Genomic DNA, 23,130 nt, shown 5'->3' with positions numbered 1-23,130 from the left:
TGTGATTTCAGCATGTTGGTGCACCACTTCTTACATGTGGTTTGGAGGCATCTCAACAGACGGTATGGTGAAAGATGGATAGGCTGAGGTGGTTCAACCATGTGGCCGCTGCGATTGCCGGATTTAACTCCTATGGACTACTTCTTGTGGGGTCTTATGCAAAGTTTGATTTATGAAACTTCTGTAGAGACGGAGGAAGATGTGTTGGGACGAGTTCTGGCCGCTGTAAGAAAAAATGAACAGACAGCAAGTGTGATGGAGACATTATACGAGAACATGCTCCTTAGATACAATGTCTGTAACAACGTTGGTGGTCGTCACATCAGGCAGCTGTTATAATGTATCAGTACTGTTCTGTATGTACAGCATGCTGGGTTCTTTTTTGTTTTGGAGTAATGTAAATATGTAATGTTTAAGTGTTAATACAGACAAATGTGCTTAAGTGATAAATTGGTGTTCTATTATGTTTCCTTTTGCATCCTTATTTAATAACGGTATTGTGTCACGTCTAATTCATTTCCTCTAGCAGGAGTGGCTGAGGTAAGCATCTGAACTGGAACTGTCATAGAACGGGAAGGGTACGTTTCCAGATATGGGTTTTTATTCAAAATATTTTGTCCTCACTCTGCTCTACAAGTCCTGGAAGTTTATAACGGCAATTTTCTAACGCCCCCAAATCTGAAACATCTTGTAATGTGGAGGTAGGCTATTTGCAGAATAATTGCTGTGCACTCCCATTTATGGTGATTTTTTAGATCTAGTTCTTACACATGGTGTCAATGATAATAGCTAGCTTAAATAAATTAGCTCTCACAGTAAAGTGCGTCACTCATTTATGTGTCACCTATTTAAGCCTGTTATTTGTCTGTCGTCGATTTTTTTCGTTTTCCAGACTGAGGCGAGTTCCGTGAAGAGACAAATGAGGAGAGGTGCGTCAGACCTTATAACGCAGTGGTTGGAAACTTCAAACAGGCGACGGATGTAAAATTTTGAGGTGAAGACAAGACGGTGCCATTAAACACAGTGAAATTATCGACAGTCTGTGTTTTAAGAAGAGAAGTTTACATTGAGTTTATTAATTAAGAGAATACAAACAGAAGTCGGCTTCAGTATAAGAAACCAGACTGTCATTTGAAACATGTTCCGTTTCTTGCATTATCATGATTTGCAGTTATGAAGCTGAATCATTTTGTCGTTTTTCCCTGGAAGTGAGAATATAAAATAATAATGAATAATGCCAATGTAAAAAAACCTACCGAGAAATGTGTGCAGTAAAACTAATTACAAGTGACAGACTGATCTGCTACAGTTCCACTTAATAATGACAGAAGTAGTAATCACTCATTCAGAGAATATATGCCGTCTGGTGCATTTGTTGTTTCAGGCAGGAGACTGCATTTCTTCAACATTTATTCGATTCTATGTCGTCTGATTCGATTTTTTAATTAGTAAAGAGTAAAGCTGATAACTGAAGACTACACACCCGAATGATCGTGTTTAACGCATCGTAGAAGTTCAGACTTCATAAAAGTTTCCCGAGTATCGTATTCTAAGGCATTTGTGATGCTACTGTGGTAAATACAGTTTCTTAATGATTGGTGCCTTAAAGTGCACCAGAAGTGTAAAATAAAAAGGAGTCTAGTAAGAAAACTGACTTTGTTGTGACTTGGCAAGACAGCCAAGTCACTATGCGAGGAAGCCGAAATGCACGCGTTTACTCTCACGCAGACTGGCGTGAGGTCTGGAACATTACAAGGAATTAGAGTAGCCAAAAATAGTACATAACTTCTGGAATACTTAACTTTAATTCATAATTGTAGAACATCGCTCTTGATGATACAGAAGTATAATAGCAATATAACAAAGGATAATGGCGCCTTGCTAGGTCGTGGCAAATGACGTAGCTGAAGGCTATGCTAACTATCGTCTCGGCAAATGAGAGCGTATTTGTCAGTCATCCATCTCTGGCAAAGTCGGCTGTACAACTGGGCGAGTGCCAGGACGTCTCTCTAGACCTGCCGTGTGGTGGCGCTCGGTCTGCTATCACTGACAGTGGCGACACGCGGGTCCGACGTATACTAATGGACCGCGGCCGATTTAAAGGCTACCACCTAGCAAGTGTGGTGTCTGGCGGTGACACCACAGACTTCACAACTTATTTAGTCTTAATTTTACTTTATTTTCAACATGATTATATTAAATTACTTTGTGGTACATAAAATTACAAAACAGCTGTCAATTATACTATATACTTACAATCAAAAGTAGATTTAAATTGACAAGTCACGTATGTCTCAATCATTTGACTGTATATGACATTTTATATGAAAATAAAGTATCTATTACATTTCTTACATAAAACTCTGTATGTGGCTCTTTCGAAATATGTGTTTTGTGCTAGTCGTATATGTGCCCGTTTGCTATTTCGTTGCCATTAAGTACATCATAGTAATGAGAAGCATATATTCGCTATGATACCGATCAAGTTTAAACATACATGTCGTATTTGGTGCAATTACATTTCGCAAACGGAAGATATGTTTTGTGCTAGATGTATATATGCCAGTTTACTATTTAGATGCCATTGAATACGGTGTAATAACGGAAAGAATTGTATTAGAAATCCAGTTGTAAATATATATACGTCATATTTGGTGCAACTACTATTTCGCAAGCGGAAAATAATCGTGATAACGTATCCGACGTATGTAACATCTCTGGTACTGTTATTTAACGAAAGTGCTGAGAAGCACCGCTAGATGTCAGGCATGTATTGTAGTCTGTATGTAATGGGTGGTTCTCCTTGGATTTTGTTTGTGACTTAGGTTGTGACACTCATATCAGAGCATTAATGTTTTTTAATTAGTGCAAGCGAAATTTTAAACAATATTAATTTGTGCCGTAACGCTCCTACAAAATGCATTTATTTCTTTTATGGCTAGGAAATTCTGTAAACACGTCTGTTGTCTCGTTCTCTTACATTCGAAACATTGCACGGGTTGGTTGTATAATATCTATCTTTGCTCGCTAAGAAAATTACTCATTAAGGGCGCTGAAGGAGAGTGCGTAACTGTACACAAGAGTGTGAATCGTGTTGCAAGTTTTTAAGAATGGCAGCTGTAAACCCGCAGGATAACAGCTCCTTAGATCAAAGCATTCCAAAATGGAAGAGAGAGCTTATCTTACGGAGGCGAGCGCTTAGTCGTACTCTACCCGCCGGCAATGCGTCTGTGAAGTTGACTTGTCCTAGTGTTGTTACCGCTGTGAAACAGGCAGACCAAGCAACGCTTGTCGAAGACGTACCAGGTAAATATCAGCGTCGTGTTCCAACTCCGCCTGCGGCAAGCAAAGGTTCGGTGGAGGAAGTCAAAGCGGACTTTCTCCCCACAGATCGCGGCGGTATCTCATCCTTGGCATTTGCGGAATCGCCAGTAGTTGTCAGTAACATGCGGTTGGTTGAACCTCATGCGGACGCGGGCAATGATTTGATGAATGGTGTTGGCATGGGAAGCAGCACCGTTGCTGTTAACTCGGTGAAGTTTTGGGACAGAATGGGCGAAGAAAAGTTAAGCAAGCATCGTGCTTCGAACAAAACAATGAGTAACAGTGTTGTGTTAAGTGAAAATAATTGTGTAGAAGACAGTGACTCCGACTCAAGTGAAGAGTTGCAGTATGGACCAGGGATAGTCAATAGGCTTAAAGATAAATATATGAGTATGACTTTACGCGAAAACCAAAGTAGAGTCACCAGGACCTCTTTTAGCAATATGAGGCGAGCAGCCAGCTTGGAAAATCTGATTGATAATGAGGACAGAGACATAGAAAAGCAGCAAACTAAAACACAGCATAGATATACGAAAAAGTCTGATACTCCTAACGATTCCAGTAATAAACATTCCGCGCCTCAGCATCACAGATACAGGGGTATTACTCGAGGCAATGATTCAATGAAACGAGCACGTTCAGTTGAAACTTTGTTAAGATACGATAACAGAACAATATCAGGTCGTTCTGGTGCCCGTGACTTGCCTTCATTTGACCGTGTTAATAAAAAGCAGGCGACAGTTGATTCAAGGAAAAGTGCACAGTTTGTGAAATCACTTTGTAAAGAAGATATAGTCATAGTAGAGAATAAGTCAAAGGCAGACGCCAGTTCTGGTGTTTCAGAAGACAAGCAACATGTGTCGAAAGGCTCGACTTCTCCAAAAGTTCGAAGCCCAAGTGTTGCTTCAGAAACAGAATGTCTTCCTCCTGATCTTGTTAAACAAGCACTTAAAATTTTTGAGAGAAGGCCAGAACTAGAAACTACTGGCACTAAATCGTTCTCCAGTAACACTACTAAAACTTCAGCAAATGTGGGTACTAGTGGCAATTTTGTTGGAGCTGTTAGTAAGCCAGTGCTGTCCCCAAAACCAAGTCCTGACAAAATTTCTCAGGTTTCACCAGCCAGGCCTAGCTCACCTAGAAAAACACCAGGAAATGTAGAGCAGGCATTACCTCCCTTTCCACAAAAACGAGGGAGTACACCACCACCTAGTCCATCGCGCTCTCCAAATAATTTGACTGCCCCCCTGGGAAGGTTACAGTCTCCATCACCAACTACAGAAATTTATAAACTTTTTTCAATGAATGATTCTGATTTAGAATCATCAGATATATCTCACTCGGTGAGTGGCGATGGCAAAGTTGACAAGTCTTCTGACAGTCGAAATGCAGTCGAAGCCATAGATGGGCACTCAAGAGTTATTTCTCCTGCAGCTTTAGAAAATATTAGAAAATGTGGCATGTCAGAGAAGTACCATTTTGTTAATAATAGTGTAGCAGACAAGCCAAAGTCACACCTTCCTGGAGTTCAGCTGGCTGTAATACCAAAATCAAAACCTCCAGTACAAGTCCCATTAAAACCAGAACCTAGTTCGATGCAAAAGCTTTCTCCTAGTGTGAAATCTACAGATCCTCTGCAGGTACAAGTAAAGCAGGTTGGCATAATAAAACCAATGGTGACAAGTAAATCCACATCAAATGCCTTTCATAATAATCGTGAGAAGGAGAAAAACTTCAAAAATCGTGAAAAGTCTGCTGATCAAAGTGTTATTCCAATAAACAAACTCTCGGATGCAATTGCTCGTTCTTCAGACACAGGAAAAAGTCAAGTTGAAAACAGTGCGAGTGACATTTTTCCATCAAGAATTCTTAGAGAGACTAAAGGACCAGGGCTGTGGGACAAAAAACCTGCCAGTAATGAACTCACTTATAATTTTGTGAATAGCAAGACATCAATACCAGACTACATTCCAAATGATGGTATCATATTAAGGAAGACACCTGTGAAGCCCAAGGTAAGTTGGAGCATTCTCTTAACAGTTTCAGCTATAGAAAAAAATATGCTCTAATCCATTTTAGTAGGGCTTATGTTATATTGAATTCTAAATTATCTTGAAACCTGAGGTGGTTTCATTGTATACAAGCACAAGAAATTGTATTAATTATTTTTATAAATATTGGATTTGAATATTGTGCCTTTAAATTGACAAACATTTTGGGGTGTTCAAAGAGATAATAATTTATAAGGAATATATCCTTGGCAGTTAATGTTAGCAAGAGACTTGAACATGCATATCAAGTTTTATATGTTGGCGTACTGTGCGTTTTGAAGTTCGTGTGGATTTGTGATTTTGCTCAAATGGAGAAATTACTACAAGTAACCATCATAACATCAGTTTGTCTTTAGTAGTTCCGCATGTCATCTTTTTGGTCCAAATTTTGTGTCCTCTTGTTAGTGTTACTCATATGCGAGTTAAGAGTGCTTCTGAAGATAATGAGATGAAGTGTTTTTCATGTGGGATAGATTAGTAATAATTACTCCTCATGTAAATTCCATCTCTATGAGTTGAGATGGAATATGTTGATACATTTTGGTTTAAGCCCAGTTCATTATGTCTTTACATATATTATTATTATTATTATTATTATTATTATTGCTGCCTCTCCCCCTTTCTTTAGTGCAGTGAAAATATGAACATAGGCTATAGCAGCCCTTCAGGTTGTCATGGTAGCAATTAATAGTAATAGATAGTAGGCCAATTAGTGGTATTTGGGTAGCTGCAATAGAATACTCATTTATCATGGCCAACTCTTGCAAGTTTGTGTGCACAGTTTCACAACTGTAAATCAATTTTCAGAGTAAATACAAGGTAGAGGTACCTTTTAGCATCTATCTGTGTTTGACTGCTCAATATGATTATGTAGCAATCATTTGAATTACTAGCAGTAAATACTTCTGGTTGATCTACTACAGTTTATTGGACAGACTGTAAGATGTGGTGTCTCAAGCTTAAGATCTTTGTTACCATTTGACCTTGTGCTGCTTCCAGTTGTTTTCAGATGACTACACATGGCACTATATCACTTGAGACTGTTGGTGGTGGTCTGTGCAGGTTGTGTGTCTTATCGTGTGATGTTGAATTGTGAACGGAGAGTATCCAACCCCATGTGTAAAAATTAATGATAGAGCCTATAGGATAAGAGTATCTACTCAAAAACAGAACAAGCTATAGAGAGAATTTCTTTGACAGTTACAAGAACATAAGCTCTGGGTCCAACTGTTCAAATATTCAACTATCATACTTAGCTGAAGTGTGCCGACTGCACTTTGTGCATAGGTGTGCAGGAAAACGAAAGTTTTTAAGTAATGATGTTGGAACTTGGTAAATAATACTTCAAGCACCAGAATGTAGAAAGATTGCCCAAGGGTAAATGCTGTATCTATAGTAATACCATGTATCACTTTTTCCATTGACTTTTGGTCGGTCACTAGGAAGTTTACTTGGGGAAAAAAGTGTGTGTGTGTGTGTGTGTGTGTGTGTGTGTGTGTGTGTGTGTGTGTGTGTGGTTTTTTTTTTAAATCTGCTATACGTCTTTCTTGCTGTTTCTCAGGCTTTGTTGAGATTTTTGATGGTTGGAGTCAATTTTGTCTAAGTAGGACTGTGTTGCCTGACAGGGTTTTCACTTTCTAGTGGTAATGAATCTTACTGGGGGCTGACAGTGTGTAAGTGCTTGCATATATCTTGATGTATGAAAAGTATTTGTGATAGGCTAAAAATAACAGTGTAATTGTAGTTAATGAATGGGATCAAATGAACTTACAGGGACAGGCTGTTGGCTTTGTCCCATAACATAAGGGTTTAGCATGTGATTCCCTGTGTGTGCAAAGAGAAAAAGAACACAACATAAACAATATTTCTTTTGCATATATAGTCTAGGTTATGTTGACAGGTGTCAGTGTGGTTGTGTGTTGGTAACATGACTTCAATTACTTCAGTTAACGTAATGTAGAAATTAATATTCAGTTGGCAAATGAATTATTTTAACATCTGTGTTTGAACTCCAAGGATTGTCATAAGGGGTATGATGGAAGGTATGAATTTACTATCCTCATACTTAACTTCTCACGCCCCCCCCCCCCCTTTCCACCATTTTCCTGTTCCGTACCTAAGCAGTAACCAGAAAGGAAACATCTGTATCTGCTGGAATTCATTCAGTTGTACAATTGTGATCATTATGTGAGATTTTCTATTTGGGAATGTAGAACATTTGTAGATGCTTATTAGCCAGCTCTCATAATTTTGAGTTTAAAGCTTCCTGTCCCTGTAGTGCATGATGCCTTCTTATGTCTCCCACTGCAGTTTGATCTTAACCCATTGGCATATATAGCAGGCAACAGATTATTGGATACATTATTAGACTGCCAGCTGTGAGGCAGGCTGAGCAGCTATAGCTGATTCTTAGTATTGGTTGGTTGGCTGATTTGGGGGAGATGACCAAACAGCGAGGTCATCGGTCCCATTGGATTAGGGAAGGATGGGGAATGAAGTTGGCTACGCACCAAGGAATGATCCCAGCAGTGGCCTGAAGTGATTTAGGGAAACCATGGAAAACCTAAATCAGGAAGACGGGAACCTGATAAATCGATCTGTTTAGTGGTGGGAAATACGCAAGCGTCCGATCCCACCCGTCTGCTTTGACCCATGACGTCATAAATATGGCGGAAATAAAAACAAACACACACACACTCTTTCCACAAGAACCCTAATGACACTAACGGGACAAGCGCGGGGAATGGGGTGTTTTGGGTGGGGGGCAAATTAATATAAACAAATTTAGACGCCTTGCATAGCTACAACGTGTAAGTGAAGACAGCCATGCATGAATACCCACCAACCTCCCCAGGGGTCGTAACCCCTGCAACCCATAGAAGATAAAGATGCTTCAGTAGCTGATTAGTGTTTTTTGTCTTTAAAAAAAAAATCTCACGGAATAGAATGAACAGATCAGAAAGATAAATATAATAAACTAAAACAGAAATTCGAGGAAACAGATAATTAAAATAAGTAATAAGTGTTTTTAAATTTTAAAAAAAATCTCACGAGATAGAATGAACAGATCAGAAAAGTAAATAAAATAAGATAAAACAGAACTGGAGACAGCCACACTCAAACCAAACTCCGCGCCGTCATGACGTCACACACGACAACACCCTTACGTCACGGGTCAAAGCCGACACATTGGATCGGACGCTTCTGTCGACCCTAGTGGTGTATAACACATTGAATTTCTTCCAATGTTTTGCCACTTATAAGCAGTCATTTTCAGTGTTTCTCACCAACCGTGTAGTAGCAAATAATGCCGTACTGTAAGAAGTTTGTCATTTGAGGAAATCAAATCTTTTGAATGAAAGTTACTGTACTGGTTCTGAAAGTGATATTTCAATAGTTTTGATGATGAAGACAGGGAAGCAAATGAAACACAGTGACAGTGATGTTGCAGCAACAGGTGCAAGTGTTGTTAAAAAACAGAAGGTAGAAAAATGGAAACTGCAAATAAATCAGGACAAACGTTCCAAAATATAATTTTCTGGTTCTAGTGGCATTAGTCCTAGGATTCAAAGACAGCTCCCAAAGCAACTAGCTGAGAACAGTAACTTTACAGAAAAATGGTTCGTGTGTCTTTCTGGAAGGATGTAGTAGCATAAACAAATAGATATGTAACACATGGTTATAAAAAATGTCTTACTTTGAAATCGAACAGTGCTTGGTTTCCTACTAAATCTGGTGAAATCAAAGTGTAAAGTATTCTCATGGCACATTTTGTAAATAACGAAAATGTTACCTGTCATTTTCCGTCGCAAACACAATTTTCGAAGTGTTTATTATCATGAAGAAGATATTACCATTGATGAAAGCCCCATAACGTTCAGAGGTAGATTCTAGTACATCCAATTCAATCATCCAAAAATGACATGTTCCAGAATAAAGTTCTTCAAAATTTGAGTCAGTTGGTGGCTATTGTTCCGAATTTGGTATTTATACAGGAAAAAAAAATCCCTGAGACAAGCAATAAGGAAATCCGGATTAGTGAAGTTATGTATCTCGTGCAATTGTATTTGGACAGTGGTTATGCAATATATGTTGACAGCTGGTACACGGTCATTGTGTGTAAGGCTCACTGGAAGGGGGCACAATTGCTGTTAGGGACTGTTAGATCCAAAACTCTTGTGTTATTTTCAGACATGGCTCTGACATGGATGGATAAAATACAAGTGAACATTATATCCACTATAAACATAGATGTCAGTATGACAACAGAGGAAACTGACTGGAAAACCAGAACCCCAGTCCAGAAGCCCCAAGCAATTGTACAACATAACAATTCAGTGAACACAGTTGACAGAAAGGATCAGCAGTTGTCTTCTCTCCTTCTCATGAAAACATGTCAAAGTATATAAGAAAATTTTCTTTTACATCGTGGATATTGGGATTTTTGAGTCATACATCCTATTAAACAAAGTGGCAGGGGAAAAAATCTGGTTTCGATGACTTCAGAATTCAGCTGGCTGAAGACACAATAGAGAAGCCCATTCCACCAGACTATGGCAGACATGGATGGGCCCGATCCAGAGTTTCCCCTGTTAGCCTGCAAACAGCAAATTGGACAAATTTTGTTAGGTTTATATATATCATATTGAGCAGATGGTTCATTGTATTAAGTTTTCATTTCTGCTTGTGTCCTCAAAGGGATGAGGGTCAGAGACTGCATATCATGTAAACTGACACCCATTATCAGGTGTACGATATGTTGGGCATGTTTGCATGCCAAGTAAATGAAATGATCAGTACAGGGTGTCCCATTTATCTTTACCACCGTAAATAACTGTTTGTCCAGATACAAATAACAAAATGTTTCAAGCAAATGTTCTTTAGCTGTCAGGGGGACATCAATCAGCATGATTGCCTTCGTTGTAGCTTTGTTTTTTTCAGAGATATGAACAGTGTTATGACTTTTTTTTAAATGACATCCTTTACTTTTTATTCGGTAATTCATTTCCTCTCCTAAAGCCCTATTCAAAAATGTATCACAGTGTACCATTCACTGAAAGATTATTAATTATATAACACAACATTGACTTTGAGCCCGGGATCAGAAACTTGTCCACTTGCTGAAGTTGTCAGAAAACAAATGAAAATCAAGTAGGAACATTACACAAACTTGACTTTGACTCTACTGCACCATTGCCCAGGAGTAGAACATTCAAAGGTGCTCAAAGTGGTCACCCTGGACACTGATACACTGGTTGAATGAAAGAACTATTTACTGCTTCCAGTGTTGTGTGCTGAAGAGAATTACAAGAAAGCCTGACATGTTCCTGCATGTCCTCTGGAGTTGTTCGGATACTGCAATAGACAGTGTATTTAATGCATCCACATAGAATAAAGTCCAGAGGACTTAAATCAGGAGACCTAGGAGGCCAAGTAACTTTTCCTCCTCGACCAATCCATCTGGCAGGATACCTTCAATTCAGAACACGACGTGCATGCAAGGCATTATCTGCTGGACATCCATGGTGTTGATACCACATAATATTATGGTTCTAAGCGGCACTTCATCCACAAGAGGAGGAAGAATTCGTCTGAGGAAGTTTGTGTACACTGTGCCGTTTAGACTACCATTGATGAAATAAGGGCCAGTAATTGTAGTACCAAGCATCCCACACCAGATGTTAACTCTCCATTGACACTGATGTTCCACCTGTCTAAGCCATCGTAGGGTGTCGCTGGACCAATAATGCATGTTCCTTGTATTTACCTGTTCTTTTTTTTTTAGAAGGATCATTCATCGGTAAATAGAAGTTTGGAGGAGAACTTCTGGTTGGCGAGGATTTGCGGCTGTGCCCACTGACAGAACTGTACACGATTCTGGAATTCATTCCCATGCAATCATTGATGTAGGTGTACATGGTAAGGATGGAACCAGTGACGTGTAAAAATACAGTGTACACTGGTCTTAGGAATGCCAGTCTTGTGTTCAAGCTGTTGTGTGCTCACATGGGGATTCATAGCAACGGAAGCGAGAACAGTAACTTTGGCAGCTTCGTTTGTGCGAGTGCTAAGACGATTGCATTGTCGTGGGTTGAAACTTCCCATTTCCTGAAGCGTCGCAACAAGACGAGAAAACATCCTTCGGAAAGGTGGGTGCTTGTCAGGATATCACACTCTGTACAGTTCAGATGCCTGTGTAGCATTTCACCTATCTTCAGCAACAGCAGCAATAAAAGAAATGTTATGTTGGTGCAGTTTCTAGGAAGGACAGCCTTTACTATATGCCTACTCTACACAACAGTATTTAAAAGGACTAAACTACTGTACTAAATGTACCCATACATAAGAAAACGGAATTACTTTTCTGCTAACTTACATTCTACCTAGATGAGTAGCATTTCTACCTTCTCTTCGTTGGTGTACATTCTACACGTACAACTCTTCAACTGATAGTGGTAGACGGAATGATGGGTATGCGTTCTACTTATGTTTACATTTGCCGTCTGTCAACATCAGCACATGGAGGTATTCCATTACCCTGAGTACCTGCACTAATCGCTGGGAGCGGCAATGTCATTGTTGTGTTATGTAATTAATAATGTTGTGTTTCACTGAATGGTACAGTGTGATACATTTTTGAATAGGTCGTTAGGAGAGGAAATTAATTACCCAATAAAAAATACAAGGTGCCATTTAAAACAGTCATACTGCTGTTAATATATTTGTAAAAAAACAAAGCTACAATGAAGGCAATCATGATGATTGCTGTCCCCCTGACAGCTAAAGAACATTTGCTGGAAACATTTTGCAATTTGCATTTGGACAAACCGTTATGTAGGGTGGTCAGGATAAATGGGACACCCTGTATATGAGTAATAACATGGCACTCTGGTTAAGACACCGGATTTGTATGTGGAAGGAGGTGAATTCAAATGCTTGTTTGAGTGATCAGGTTTGGTTGCTACAATTTACTCAATTAATTCTGCATTCTTCTTTAGCACTATATCTGAAAAGTTTTTCTCTTCTTGTCTAAACTGCTTATAGCCCACCTTTTACTTCCCTACTTGGTTGCATATGAGACAAATACCTTCAGAAAACACTTCTAAATTAATGCTAGGTATTAACAAATTCTTCTTCTCAGAAGTGCTTTCTTTGCCTTTGCTAGTCTGCAAAAATCCTTTCTACTTTGACCATCAGTTATTTTCCTGCCCAAATGACAAAACTCCTCTACTTGCCTCAGCATTGTCTGACTTAATTCGAATACATTCCATTCTCCTTGTTTGTTTTAGTTGATATTCATCTTAAGCACTCCTTTCAAGACTACCCATTCCGTTCAGCTGCTCCTCAGAGTACTTTGCTGTCTGACAGAATTACAGTGTCATTGGCGAACCTCAGTTTTATTTCTCCCTGAACTTCTTGTCCCCTTTCTGAATTTTTCTTTTGCTTCCTTTACTGCTAGTTCATGCCAGTACTATGTAGCCCGTACTTATTAAGTTGATGATTTTGTAACATTGACACCTGTCTGCACCTTCTTTCTTTGGAATTGGAATTATTACATATTTCTTGGAGTGAGGGTATTTAGCCTATCTCATACACGTGAGGTAGAATAGTTTTGTTCTCCCGAGAATATCAAAAATGCTGAGGAATGTTTGTCTAATACAGGGACATTGTGTAGACTTAAATCTTTCAGTGCTCTTTAAAGCACTTCTTGCAGTCTCTCTCATCTTTGTCTACTTTGTCTTTCCTTTGTGTAATATTACCTTTGGTTCATTTACTTGCATAGTCTCTCTATATGTTGCTCCCACCTTTTCAGCTTTCCATACTTTGCTCAGTACTGGATTTTCATTGGAGCTCAGGTATTCAAACAGCTGCGTTTCTTCTCCTGAAAGCTTTCTTAAATTTTGCTAAGGGCAGTATCCATCTTTCCCCTAGTTAACATGCTTCTACAGCCTTGCATTTGTCCTCTAGCCATTCCTGCTGAGCCGTTCTGTATTTTCTGGCACTCAAATTTTTTAGATGCTTGTATTCCCTTTCACCTACTTCATTTACTACATTTTTATATTTTCTCTTATTGTCAGTTAAATTGTTTATCTCCTGCGGTATTCAGGAATTTATATGAAGCGTTGTCTCTTTACCTATTTGACCCTGTCTTTACTATTCATCTCTCAAAGGTACTCATTCATCTTTTGCTGTATTCTTTTCCCCTGTTTCACTCAATCATTGCTAATGCCACCTTTGAAACTTTCAACAACTTCTGATTCAGTTCATTCAGGTCCCATCTTTTTAATTTCTTATTATTTTGTAAAATTTTCTTCAGTTTTAATCTACAGTTGACAACCTATAAATTATGGTCAAAGTTCCCATCTGCCTGTGGAAATTGCTTACAGTTCAAATTGTGCTTTTGAAATCTCACACACACCATGACATAAACAATGTGCATCAGTGTCACCAGGTCTTTTCCATGAAAAAAAAAAAAAAAAAATCTTATAAGATTCTTAAACCGAATGTTACTTATGATTAAATTATGCTTTATGCTAAATTCTACCAGGAGGTTTTCTCTTTCATTCCTTTCACTCAGAACATGTTCTCCTACATTTTACATTCTGTTTCTTAACCTACTACTGAATTTGTTGCCGATCACAAATTTTCCTTTCCCTTAGCTACCTTGTCTAGTGGATTCTGCGCATTTTTCATAGTAGCTTGCTTATATTCATACTTTCTTATCATTAGACTTACTCCCATGTTATTCCTATTAGATTTTGTGTAGATTACCCCGTACTCCTCTGACAAAAAGTTCTGTTTGTCCTGCTGCCGCACTGCACTAATTCTGACAATATCTGACTTCAGCTTGGTCATTTCCTGTCTCAGATTCTCTAACCTATCTCCACAGTTGAGGATCTAACATTCAATGCTCTTACCTGTAGAATGCCTGTTTTGTTTTTTCCTGAGGACCTTCTGAGTAGTCCCAACACAGAGATGCGAATTGGGGGACTATTTTACCTTCAGAATATCTTAGCCAAGAGGATGCCATCATTATCCAGAGCTGCGTGTTGACGGGGGAAAATAGGGGCTGTGGTTTCCCCTGGCATTAAACTGTTCGTAGTACCCACACAGCAAATCCACATTGGCTATGTTACAAGGCCAGGTCAGTCATCCAGTTACCCCTACAACTACTGAAAAGGCTGCTGCCCCTCTTCGGGAAGCACGTTTGTGTGGTCTCTCCACAGACACCACTCCGTTGTGGCCGCACCTGCAGGATGGCTATTTGTATTGTTAAGACACTTCAAGCCACCTCATCTCAGCATGGTGTGTGGTTCGTTAGGACAGTAGGCCACAAGGCATCACATTTGCACGCAACATTGTTTATAGTGTATGGTAAATAATCGGTAATAAGTGTAGTGTATGTTCGGTTTCCTAAATAACTTCTGAACTAAATACGTCGATAAGAAAATATTTTATTACTGATAAAGTAAATTAGGTATTATGGTTAATGAAATACCACATAATTTTGTAAACGAAGCAGTTCCATCTCTTCACAGATCTGAAGACAAGACCCAGAAACATATATAATTCAAACAAGTCGAATCGTTAACTTAAATGTCGCAGAACGCGGAAAGCATGTTTCAGAACAGCTCATATTTCGCTGCAGAATGACAGATTCACTTTGATTTAATTATGTTGTTGATGGTACTGTATAACGAAAGCGAAACGCGCATGGCAAACAAGTAAAAGCCTTAAAGTTAGTCGGCGAGATTGTTAAATGCGAAGTAAATAATCGGAATTACCTGCTCTGGTTCACTAAATATCAATGCTTAATCACTAATCAACAACGTCGCTCACATACCTTGCGACATATAAAACGATGACATGAATGTTGTGAAACCACATCAATTCTCCGCAAGCCACCATACATCGTGTGACGGAGGGCACTTCTGGTACCATTCATTACCTTTATCCCCTTTCCGGGACCATTCATGAATGGCGTGTGAGAAGAATGATTGACGGTAGACCTGCGTATTAGCTCTAATTTCTGGGATTTTGTCGTTGTGGTATTTTGCGAAAGATATGTGTGAGGAAGAAATATGTTGTGCGACTCTTGTCGGAACATAATCTGTCGGCATTTCAACAGTAAGCCTCTCCATGATGCGCACACCACCGCTTGTAGCGTCTGCCACTGGTGTGTGTGTGTGTGTGTGTGTGTGTGTGTGTGTGTGTGTGTGTTTTTTTTTTTTTAGAGGAGCTCATCCCCGTAATGCTCACGCCGACATCCCGTGACGGTGGGCCCAAGACCGATGAGCTAAGATTCAAGAATCGTTCGAAAATGTTTTTTTTATGGATTAATTAATTTCCGTAAGATTCTTCCAAGGAATCTCAGTCCGCATACGCTTTTCCTATAATGTTTCATGTGGTCAGTCCTCTTTAGGTCGCTCCAGATTGTTACTCGTAGGTATTTTACGATACTTACTGTTTCCAGTGATTTGTCTCCAAGAGTGTACTCAAACAGTAATTGAAAGGATTCTATACATCTGTAATCCCATAGTAAAGAATACGAGTGCTTAAAAGTAGTGTAATCCCACAAGAAAGGATACGTGTGCTTACAATGAAGTAATAAAGATCTATTAGTAGGTAACGACTGAAGTAATCTAAGAATTCTTAGATGAGCTGTACGATCTGTTATACGTATATTTGGTCAGCTGGTTTAAAAGTTTCTCTGGTAATTATTACAGTGGAAATATCGAGAAGTATTACGCTTCACATACAGCGTATTATTATTATTAAATTATTATTACCTAAACACATACTGCGAAGAAAAACAGTTGGAAACGCAAAGGCTCTCAAAGTGTCGTTCTCAGCACAACCTTTCTTTATGACGGATTGTGATAGCTCGAGCGTACAATTAAAGGCATGTGTTTTCCCATAACACATACACCGAGAGAAGGTATCTGATACCCATTTTCAAGCTCCTTCGTGGATTTTAGAGTCGGTCAGCCAAGAAATTGTGAAAGTTTTCAGTTCCACGAGATCAACCATAAACTTGTCCATCATGTATCAACAGACACACCTTATCAGTTATTAAACTTCCCAAATTCCAGTTTCCAGAATTTTCCATTTATAGTTTCGCTGCAACGGGTGATACGGCTATGCAGTGTCGTAAACGAAACCGTAGTTGCGATTTTGATGTACACACTTTTCCACGTATGGGATGAGAATGTTTTTCAGTTATTTTGTTCTTTGGTACGTGAGCTATGTTCTATGCGTTCTTTTTCGGAGACGTGACACTTAAACGTTGACGCTTTGGTAAGCTACCTACAGGTTTCACGGCAAACCTCATCTGCCGCTTCTGGTAGGAAAGGAGTTACAATATGCACCACAGAGCCGATAATTGGTAACCTTTTGAGGGTGGACTCGAAAGTTAGCCCATCTCCACGCACTTTCACAGTATAGAGATAATTTCCAGTGTGGTTAATTACTGTATGGCATCCTCATTTTCTCTTGGCCTTTTTCTGTAAGCTATCGAATTTTGCCTTTTGCCATGAATAAGTTTAAGCTGCACGGCTCCTCCTGACCATGTTGTATTGGCAACTGTTGTCTTTTCAACTCTTAGAAACCAGGAAACATGCCACAGTTAGCTGAAGGCGGACTTTGTCATTCCGTTGCAGTTTTAAAATAACTGCTAAATATGAAAGTCTCTCCGGATTTGCTGCCAGATTCTAAAATCAACTCTGTTCAATATTTCGGCGGTCCAACTAATCTCCATCATCAGGGGAACGCTGCTGCCTCTCAGCGGGACTCGTGGCGGAGCTGTTCTCCTGATGATGGCGAGCAGTTGGCTCGCCGAAATATTGAATCGAGTTTGATTTTAGGACCCGACAACAAACCCTGAAAGACTGTCAAGACCTATTACGCGGGGAAAGCCTACGAAGTCACAACGGCTAAATATTTTTGAATACGTAAAAATCTGTGGTGGTCAGTTAAGTAAAGCTTCTACTTGCACTGAACACGTTTATTTAGAGACATTGATTATCATCTCGAACAATAGTTTGGTCTCATGGCAGCCAGAAACAGAATAGGTATGCTCTTCACCTTGTTGGGGGATTAATCTACTGCAATGTAAAATATATCTCCGTCCATATTTAACTACTTACTTCATTTTTACGGATGTTGCAGCTAGTAGTGCCAGTTGGTGACATCAGTTTTTTTTTATTATTATTTGCAGGAGAATGGTGTTCTCCAGGAAAGTGTTTTAAGGGTTACCCTCTTTGCTATAGCCATTAAGAGTGTAACGCCTAGGGTAAAGAGCCTTGTGTAATGCTACTTATTTGTGCACGATTGTGTAGTTTTCTGTTTCTGCGAATACATAACTATATCGATTCCTGTTACCTTCGAGATACGCCGATTTAAAAGATGTTTGGTCCGTAAAATTCACGAATCGCTAACGTGGGAAGATGCTGTTAACACACAAATGTTTGTGACTTGTACGGTGAGAATGCTGCTGCAGCGCTGCGGAAGCTCAATCAGCTTTCGACGTATCAGCGTGAAAATATTGTGCTTACTGGTACCTCCTGCTACGACGGACTATGTTGCGAGTTCTACATAGTTTTCTTGTAAGCGGGATAAGTGTTACCGGAAAGTTATGCCAGTAAATGCAAATAGTAGTAGAGCCAACACGACCTGGCTTAATGGACTAGTTAACTAGTTCTCTCGAGAGAAAACAGTGCAGTAAACCTCTTCGTTCATCGATGCGTGATGTAAGCGTTTAACACTATTAGGTTAAGAAATGTTAACGTTTCTGCATCAAATAGTCATATTATTTTCGATGTCTATTATGTAATTCATGGCAACCAGATCAGCCATATTAACATCGAAGTTTTACGGATTGCACTTTGTGACATCGTCTAACGTTCAGATATGTCCACGTTGTTGAGAATAAATATCGAAATCTGACGAAAGTCAACATTTCCTACTGTTACTTTCTTCTTTGTGTCTGAAGAGACCGCGTGATTTTTTGCGATTATTGTTGGTTAAAAACTAGCGATCGTGCTGTAGAAGGTGTGGCAAAGACATTGTTGGTAAGTAATTGTACAACACATTGTGAATTCGGGACGAAATGTATATTGAACCGGTGAAAGTGTTTCGAGAACCAATTTCCAGACGACCTTTCTACATACACGGTAGAGGGAGGAGAAAGACTGAACGATGAGACAGCTGTTCCACATTTAGCTCAGACGCTTACTAAGGTTTCTTTTCAGCTCGCCGCTTTACCGTACTGGCCGACTACTGGAGATATGTAACACCTGCTGGCGGGGGGAAGCCTTAGTTTAGCGGCCTTTTGTGTGGCTGAAGCTATTACAGGCGAATTTTACCGTGCCCAGAAAATGCGCAGAAGGTGAGCGAGTGTCACTTTGATGACAGCCTCTGAATGATTTTGCGGCATTCTTAATTGTGCTTGAGGTCCGGTATTCGCCGTTTGTACGACGGCGTTTTGCGGTAGCGCCGTGACCATTTCTGAACTGGAGCTTGGAGTCTTGGCCAATTTCTCGGCCGCTCGCGGTCAGGGCACTGCGCCGCTGAAACTTTCTCAGGCGGTTAGCCAAGCGCGCTGGGGCAGCGTCGTCCTGGGACTCCTCTTTTGGGGCAGAGGAACTGCTTTTGGTTACAACTGCTCCGTTTCCATGCAGATCACGAGCCTCTTCCTGCTCCACATCATCTCTTCCCAATGGTTTTGACTGTCACCACTAACTTCAATTAAGTTCTAACTCTTCGTAGCGAACTGAGCGTTAATCGGGTAATTCACTTGCCTGTTCGTATTAGGCAAAGAAAAAATGTCCAAGTGATTAATACAGTGCACTCTTATTTGGTCGGACTAAGACACATTTGGCTCTCTAGAGGACGGCGGTTCAAATCTCCGTGCACCCATCCTGAGTTAGATATTCCGTGGTTTCCCCAAAATCACTTATTGGAAACGTCAGGGTGTTTCCTTTGAAAATAACACGGCCGATTTCCTTCGCTTTCGCTCCCTACTGCGATCTTCTCCGTCTGCAGTAGCCTCGTCACCGTCGGCTATGCGTCAAATCCTAATCTTCTAACACGAACGGAGGTTGAAATTTCCGTCTTGACATGGAGTAGCGTTTCTTCTGGCAACACTACAAATTCCCTCACTTCCTTTTCAATTCGAAAAATGTGCGCAAGATGAATGTTTGTCGGTAAACTTCCATATGAGTTTGAATTTCTCTAACTTTCCCCCTTGTTCATTTCGAGATATTTATGTGGGAATACTTCTTAGAATGTACACCCTCGGAATTTTAACAGCGAAGTCTTTTGGCGCTCGGCACAACCACTTAGCGTCTACTATTGAAACAGGATGAGAATTTCCGTGGCATTCTCGCACGTATCAAATAAAACCATGACAAAATTCGCCATTCTTCTTCGGATCTCTTCTAATAATATTAGACCGTAAGGTACTAAATTTGATGAACAGTACTCAAGAGTCGAACAGGATTTGGAAGCTACTTCTTTCGTGGGTGATTTACATTTCCATAAAATTGTTCCCATGAATTACAACTAGTCATCTACTTTTCTTAAAACATCGTTTTATTTGACTTTCGATTTAGGTCTCTCCGGACGGTTGCTTCCAGATATGTTGTGGCTGTTACTGTCTCCAGCGATTGATCGCCGAAAGTTCACTTGGTCTACTGACAGCCCATGCACAAAATGTCGAACGTTTGAAGGACTTCGTGCATTTGAAGGACTTCGTGCATTTATCTGCATTTTCGTGGCATTGAATCATTCCAATATACGACAGCAGCATCCACGAAGATTCTCGTGGAGCTTCAGGGTTTAGCCATCAGATGATTTATATACGTCCTGTGCCGTAGCGGCTCCATAACATCACTGTGTCGGGGTACACCGGAAGTTACTTTGCCACCAGACTATCAGAACTAGAACTACGTGCTGACTTTCCCGTGGTTTATTTCAGGCATCGGACGGGATGCTTCTTTAAAGGCCACGAACAATTGCTTCCCCCCTCTTTGTCCAGCTTAGCTAGTGCAGGCCGCTAATGACGTCTACGAGACTTAAAATTTCAAGCTAGCTTTTCGAAACAGGTGTTACTTAATGCATTTCTTCCTTGTTATTTTCTTATTTTACGCGTACAGCTTTTTGATTATCGTAAGCTATAGTTACCAGTGTACGTGCTGACATCTGGTCTTCTGCAACGAGCCGTTTACAGTGTATAATACTGGCTAAATCACCTAAGCTGTTAAACTCTCTTTCCTGAACCGTTTAAGATATGGTTATTCAGTTTTTACCAAGATCACCCACACTAAACGAAGTATAGTATCGTGCTATAGCTATTAAAATTAGAAATATTTGAATCAACTACGTTTCATTCATTGAAGTCCCGTATGTAGTTTCGGAGAGATTGCAGTATTTAGAACGCTTTGTTTTACACCTCGGAAACGTTACTTACTGCGTGATATCATACGGACCTGTCACACACGGTTGACTGGTTGTTCCAGCTTGATAAAGCCAAATAAGACTAATTCGGAATAGTGAACAAGACGGATAAAATGCGGCAATTCTTTCTTTCTCTTTATCGACATCGCACTGGTGCAACATTCCGTTTCCTCCCTATTCAACGTGATGTATTTATGGCATGGTAAATTTCCGTGCAAGTTAGTTGCCAATTGTCTTAGAGTAACCAGTTGTTCTAATGTCTGCAATTTCTCCGAAACAACGTACTAGGTTTCGGTGAGTGAAACGCCATTGATTATTGTTCTAGAGATACTAGCTGCAGAAAGTTCTATAATTAAATTTCAAAAGAAAAAGTTGACAAATCGAATAACTGCAAAACTTAACAATAAAATCCGTGCCACTATCTTTTCAAAAGCGCATTTAATTCGCCAGTGTACATTTCGGAGCACAGCTTCATGATCATGTCTTCTGTTGGTTCTCGAAGGACCTGCGTTGTAATGTCAACACGCTAGAGATGCGTATCTGTGGGAAGTTACATTTGTAGGTTCTTCGATAACCAACCGAAGCCGTGTAGGTGAAACTGTGCTTTGAAATGTACTTCAACAGGGAATTAAACACGCTACAGAAATACAGTAGACTGACAGACTTTACTGTTAAGTTCTCCATTCATTTTACTGTCTTCATTGTCAAAAGTAGCCACTGTGGTTACCATGAAAGACGAGTAATTGTTTTTATGCCACCTTCTCAGTGTAATGTCGGAAATGTTCTACATCGCGGCATTTGGCGTAGCGGTAAAATTATCAACGTTTCATTAGAAGAACCAAACTTAATTTCAGGCTCTAAGTATGTCGGTTTCCAAGACACGTTAAATCGATACAACAGAGTGCCTGGGTATTTTGGACATAAAGCAGCCCTGGAGTTTCACGGATATCCAGATCTGTCTATTCGCAACTGCTAATGATTGTCCTGTGTCCACTAAGAGAGAACGCGTAGTATGCTGGCGGAGCATAGATTTAATGATTGTGCTTCAGATATCATAGGGCTGAGAGTACTCCACAGTTAACATTAATTTTTATTCGGACAGAATGCAAAGCCTCGTTGTTAAAATCCAACGTATTTAGCGCCATCCAGCATTTTTCTCTCTCCGTTCTTCATCCCCTCCCAACGTTTTATTTTTTGCTCGACCACCGTACTAATTTCGAATGTTTATTAGTTAGACGATGCAAATCACCTCCATCAGTGTCATCTTGAACAAATTTTTTGACTTGGTTACTTAGATATGTGGTTAATATGATGAACCCTTACTCGAAAAGAGGGCAGCTATACAGCACAGCGGGGAGGGGGGGGGGGGGGGGAGGAGAGAGAGAGAGGGGTTTTGCCTGTCATCTGCAGTATGCAGGTGAGTCGCGGAGGACGTAACACACCTTTTGTTTCGTGAGCAATTAAAGATAACTAAACGATGTGTCAGGAAAATAATGAATAGATATTGATGTCACTATTGTTTTTAAATGGAACGAGATAAGGTCTCCAAATGTTAGAGTTGAAGCTTCTCGCAAAAGTATCAGAGAAATACGCTAAAATTTAGGGGAAACGCGGTAGGAACCTGCCATTGATGTATAAACATCGTCAAGCGGTGTTCTCGTGCTAAGCTCTGTCGTGAAAAACTTGACGAAAATGCAGCTGTTCGCATGAACAAGAGGACAAACCAATGTATAAATAACGTCTCTATGGCCTTTCTGGTACGTTAAAAGTTAACTTACAGATCCGTTCATAAAAATAATAGCGGACTCTGTGTTTCAGTCATATGAAAGTTGGATCAAGATTAAATAAGTTTTCTTTGAATGGTCTCGGCTGTACATAACGACGGAGCCTGCATGAGAACTCCGCTTGTCGGTGTTCACCCCAAATAGCGGATTTCAACCGTCTTGCCTTTCAGTTGTACAGCGAAAAGTTTCAACGCTACCATATTAGGGTACTCTTCTTCTCTAGAACGTTCGAATGCCATTAAAAAGAACTATGCCATTGCGTTTAAAATTAAAAACACTCTCATGGTTATTCGACCTGCCGCTGTACCAACAGCTTGTTTATGAAGCAGCTCGACGTCTGCTATCGTTCGTATATGACAAGGGCTGCAACCACTACTAGTTCTATTCTTGAAACTTCATGATCTGATGAACTTTGTGTGTGAAGAATCCAACAGTCGTTTTGTGTAAGATTTCAAAGGAAATGTTCGTTGCGTATTTTCCGTAGTATTATATTTAACACTTAGGAACCCCCTGCG

The 23,130-nt window shown here is 39.9% G+C and overlaps 1 protein-coding gene across 1 annotated transcript in view; it reads left to right on the top strand.

The window, feature by feature from the left end:
* The first annotated feature begins 2,774 nt into the window (after window positions 1-2,774).
* The window catches only part of LOC126470236 (uncharacterized), a 173,432-nt gene continuing 153,076 nt past the window's right edge, over window positions 2,775-23,130 (top strand). Inside the window, exon 1 of the mRNA XM_050097935.1 lies at window positions 2,775-5,339. Coding sequence (XP_049953892.1) covers window positions 3,111-5,339 — 2,229 coding nt within the window. The 5' untranslated portion in view covers window positions 2,775-3,110. The remainder of the gene's footprint in view (window positions 5,340-23,130) is intronic.

This window comes from Schistocerca serialis, chromosome 3, assembly GCF_023864345.2.
Source record: "Schistocerca serialis cubense isolate TAMUIC-IGC-003099 chromosome 3, iqSchSeri2.2, whole genome shotgun sequence".
In the NCBI taxonomy this organism is placed as follows: domain Eukaryota; kingdom Metazoa; phylum Arthropoda; class Insecta; order Orthoptera; family Acrididae; genus Schistocerca; species Schistocerca serialis.
This window is presented reverse-complemented; position numbering and strand designations above follow the sequence as displayed.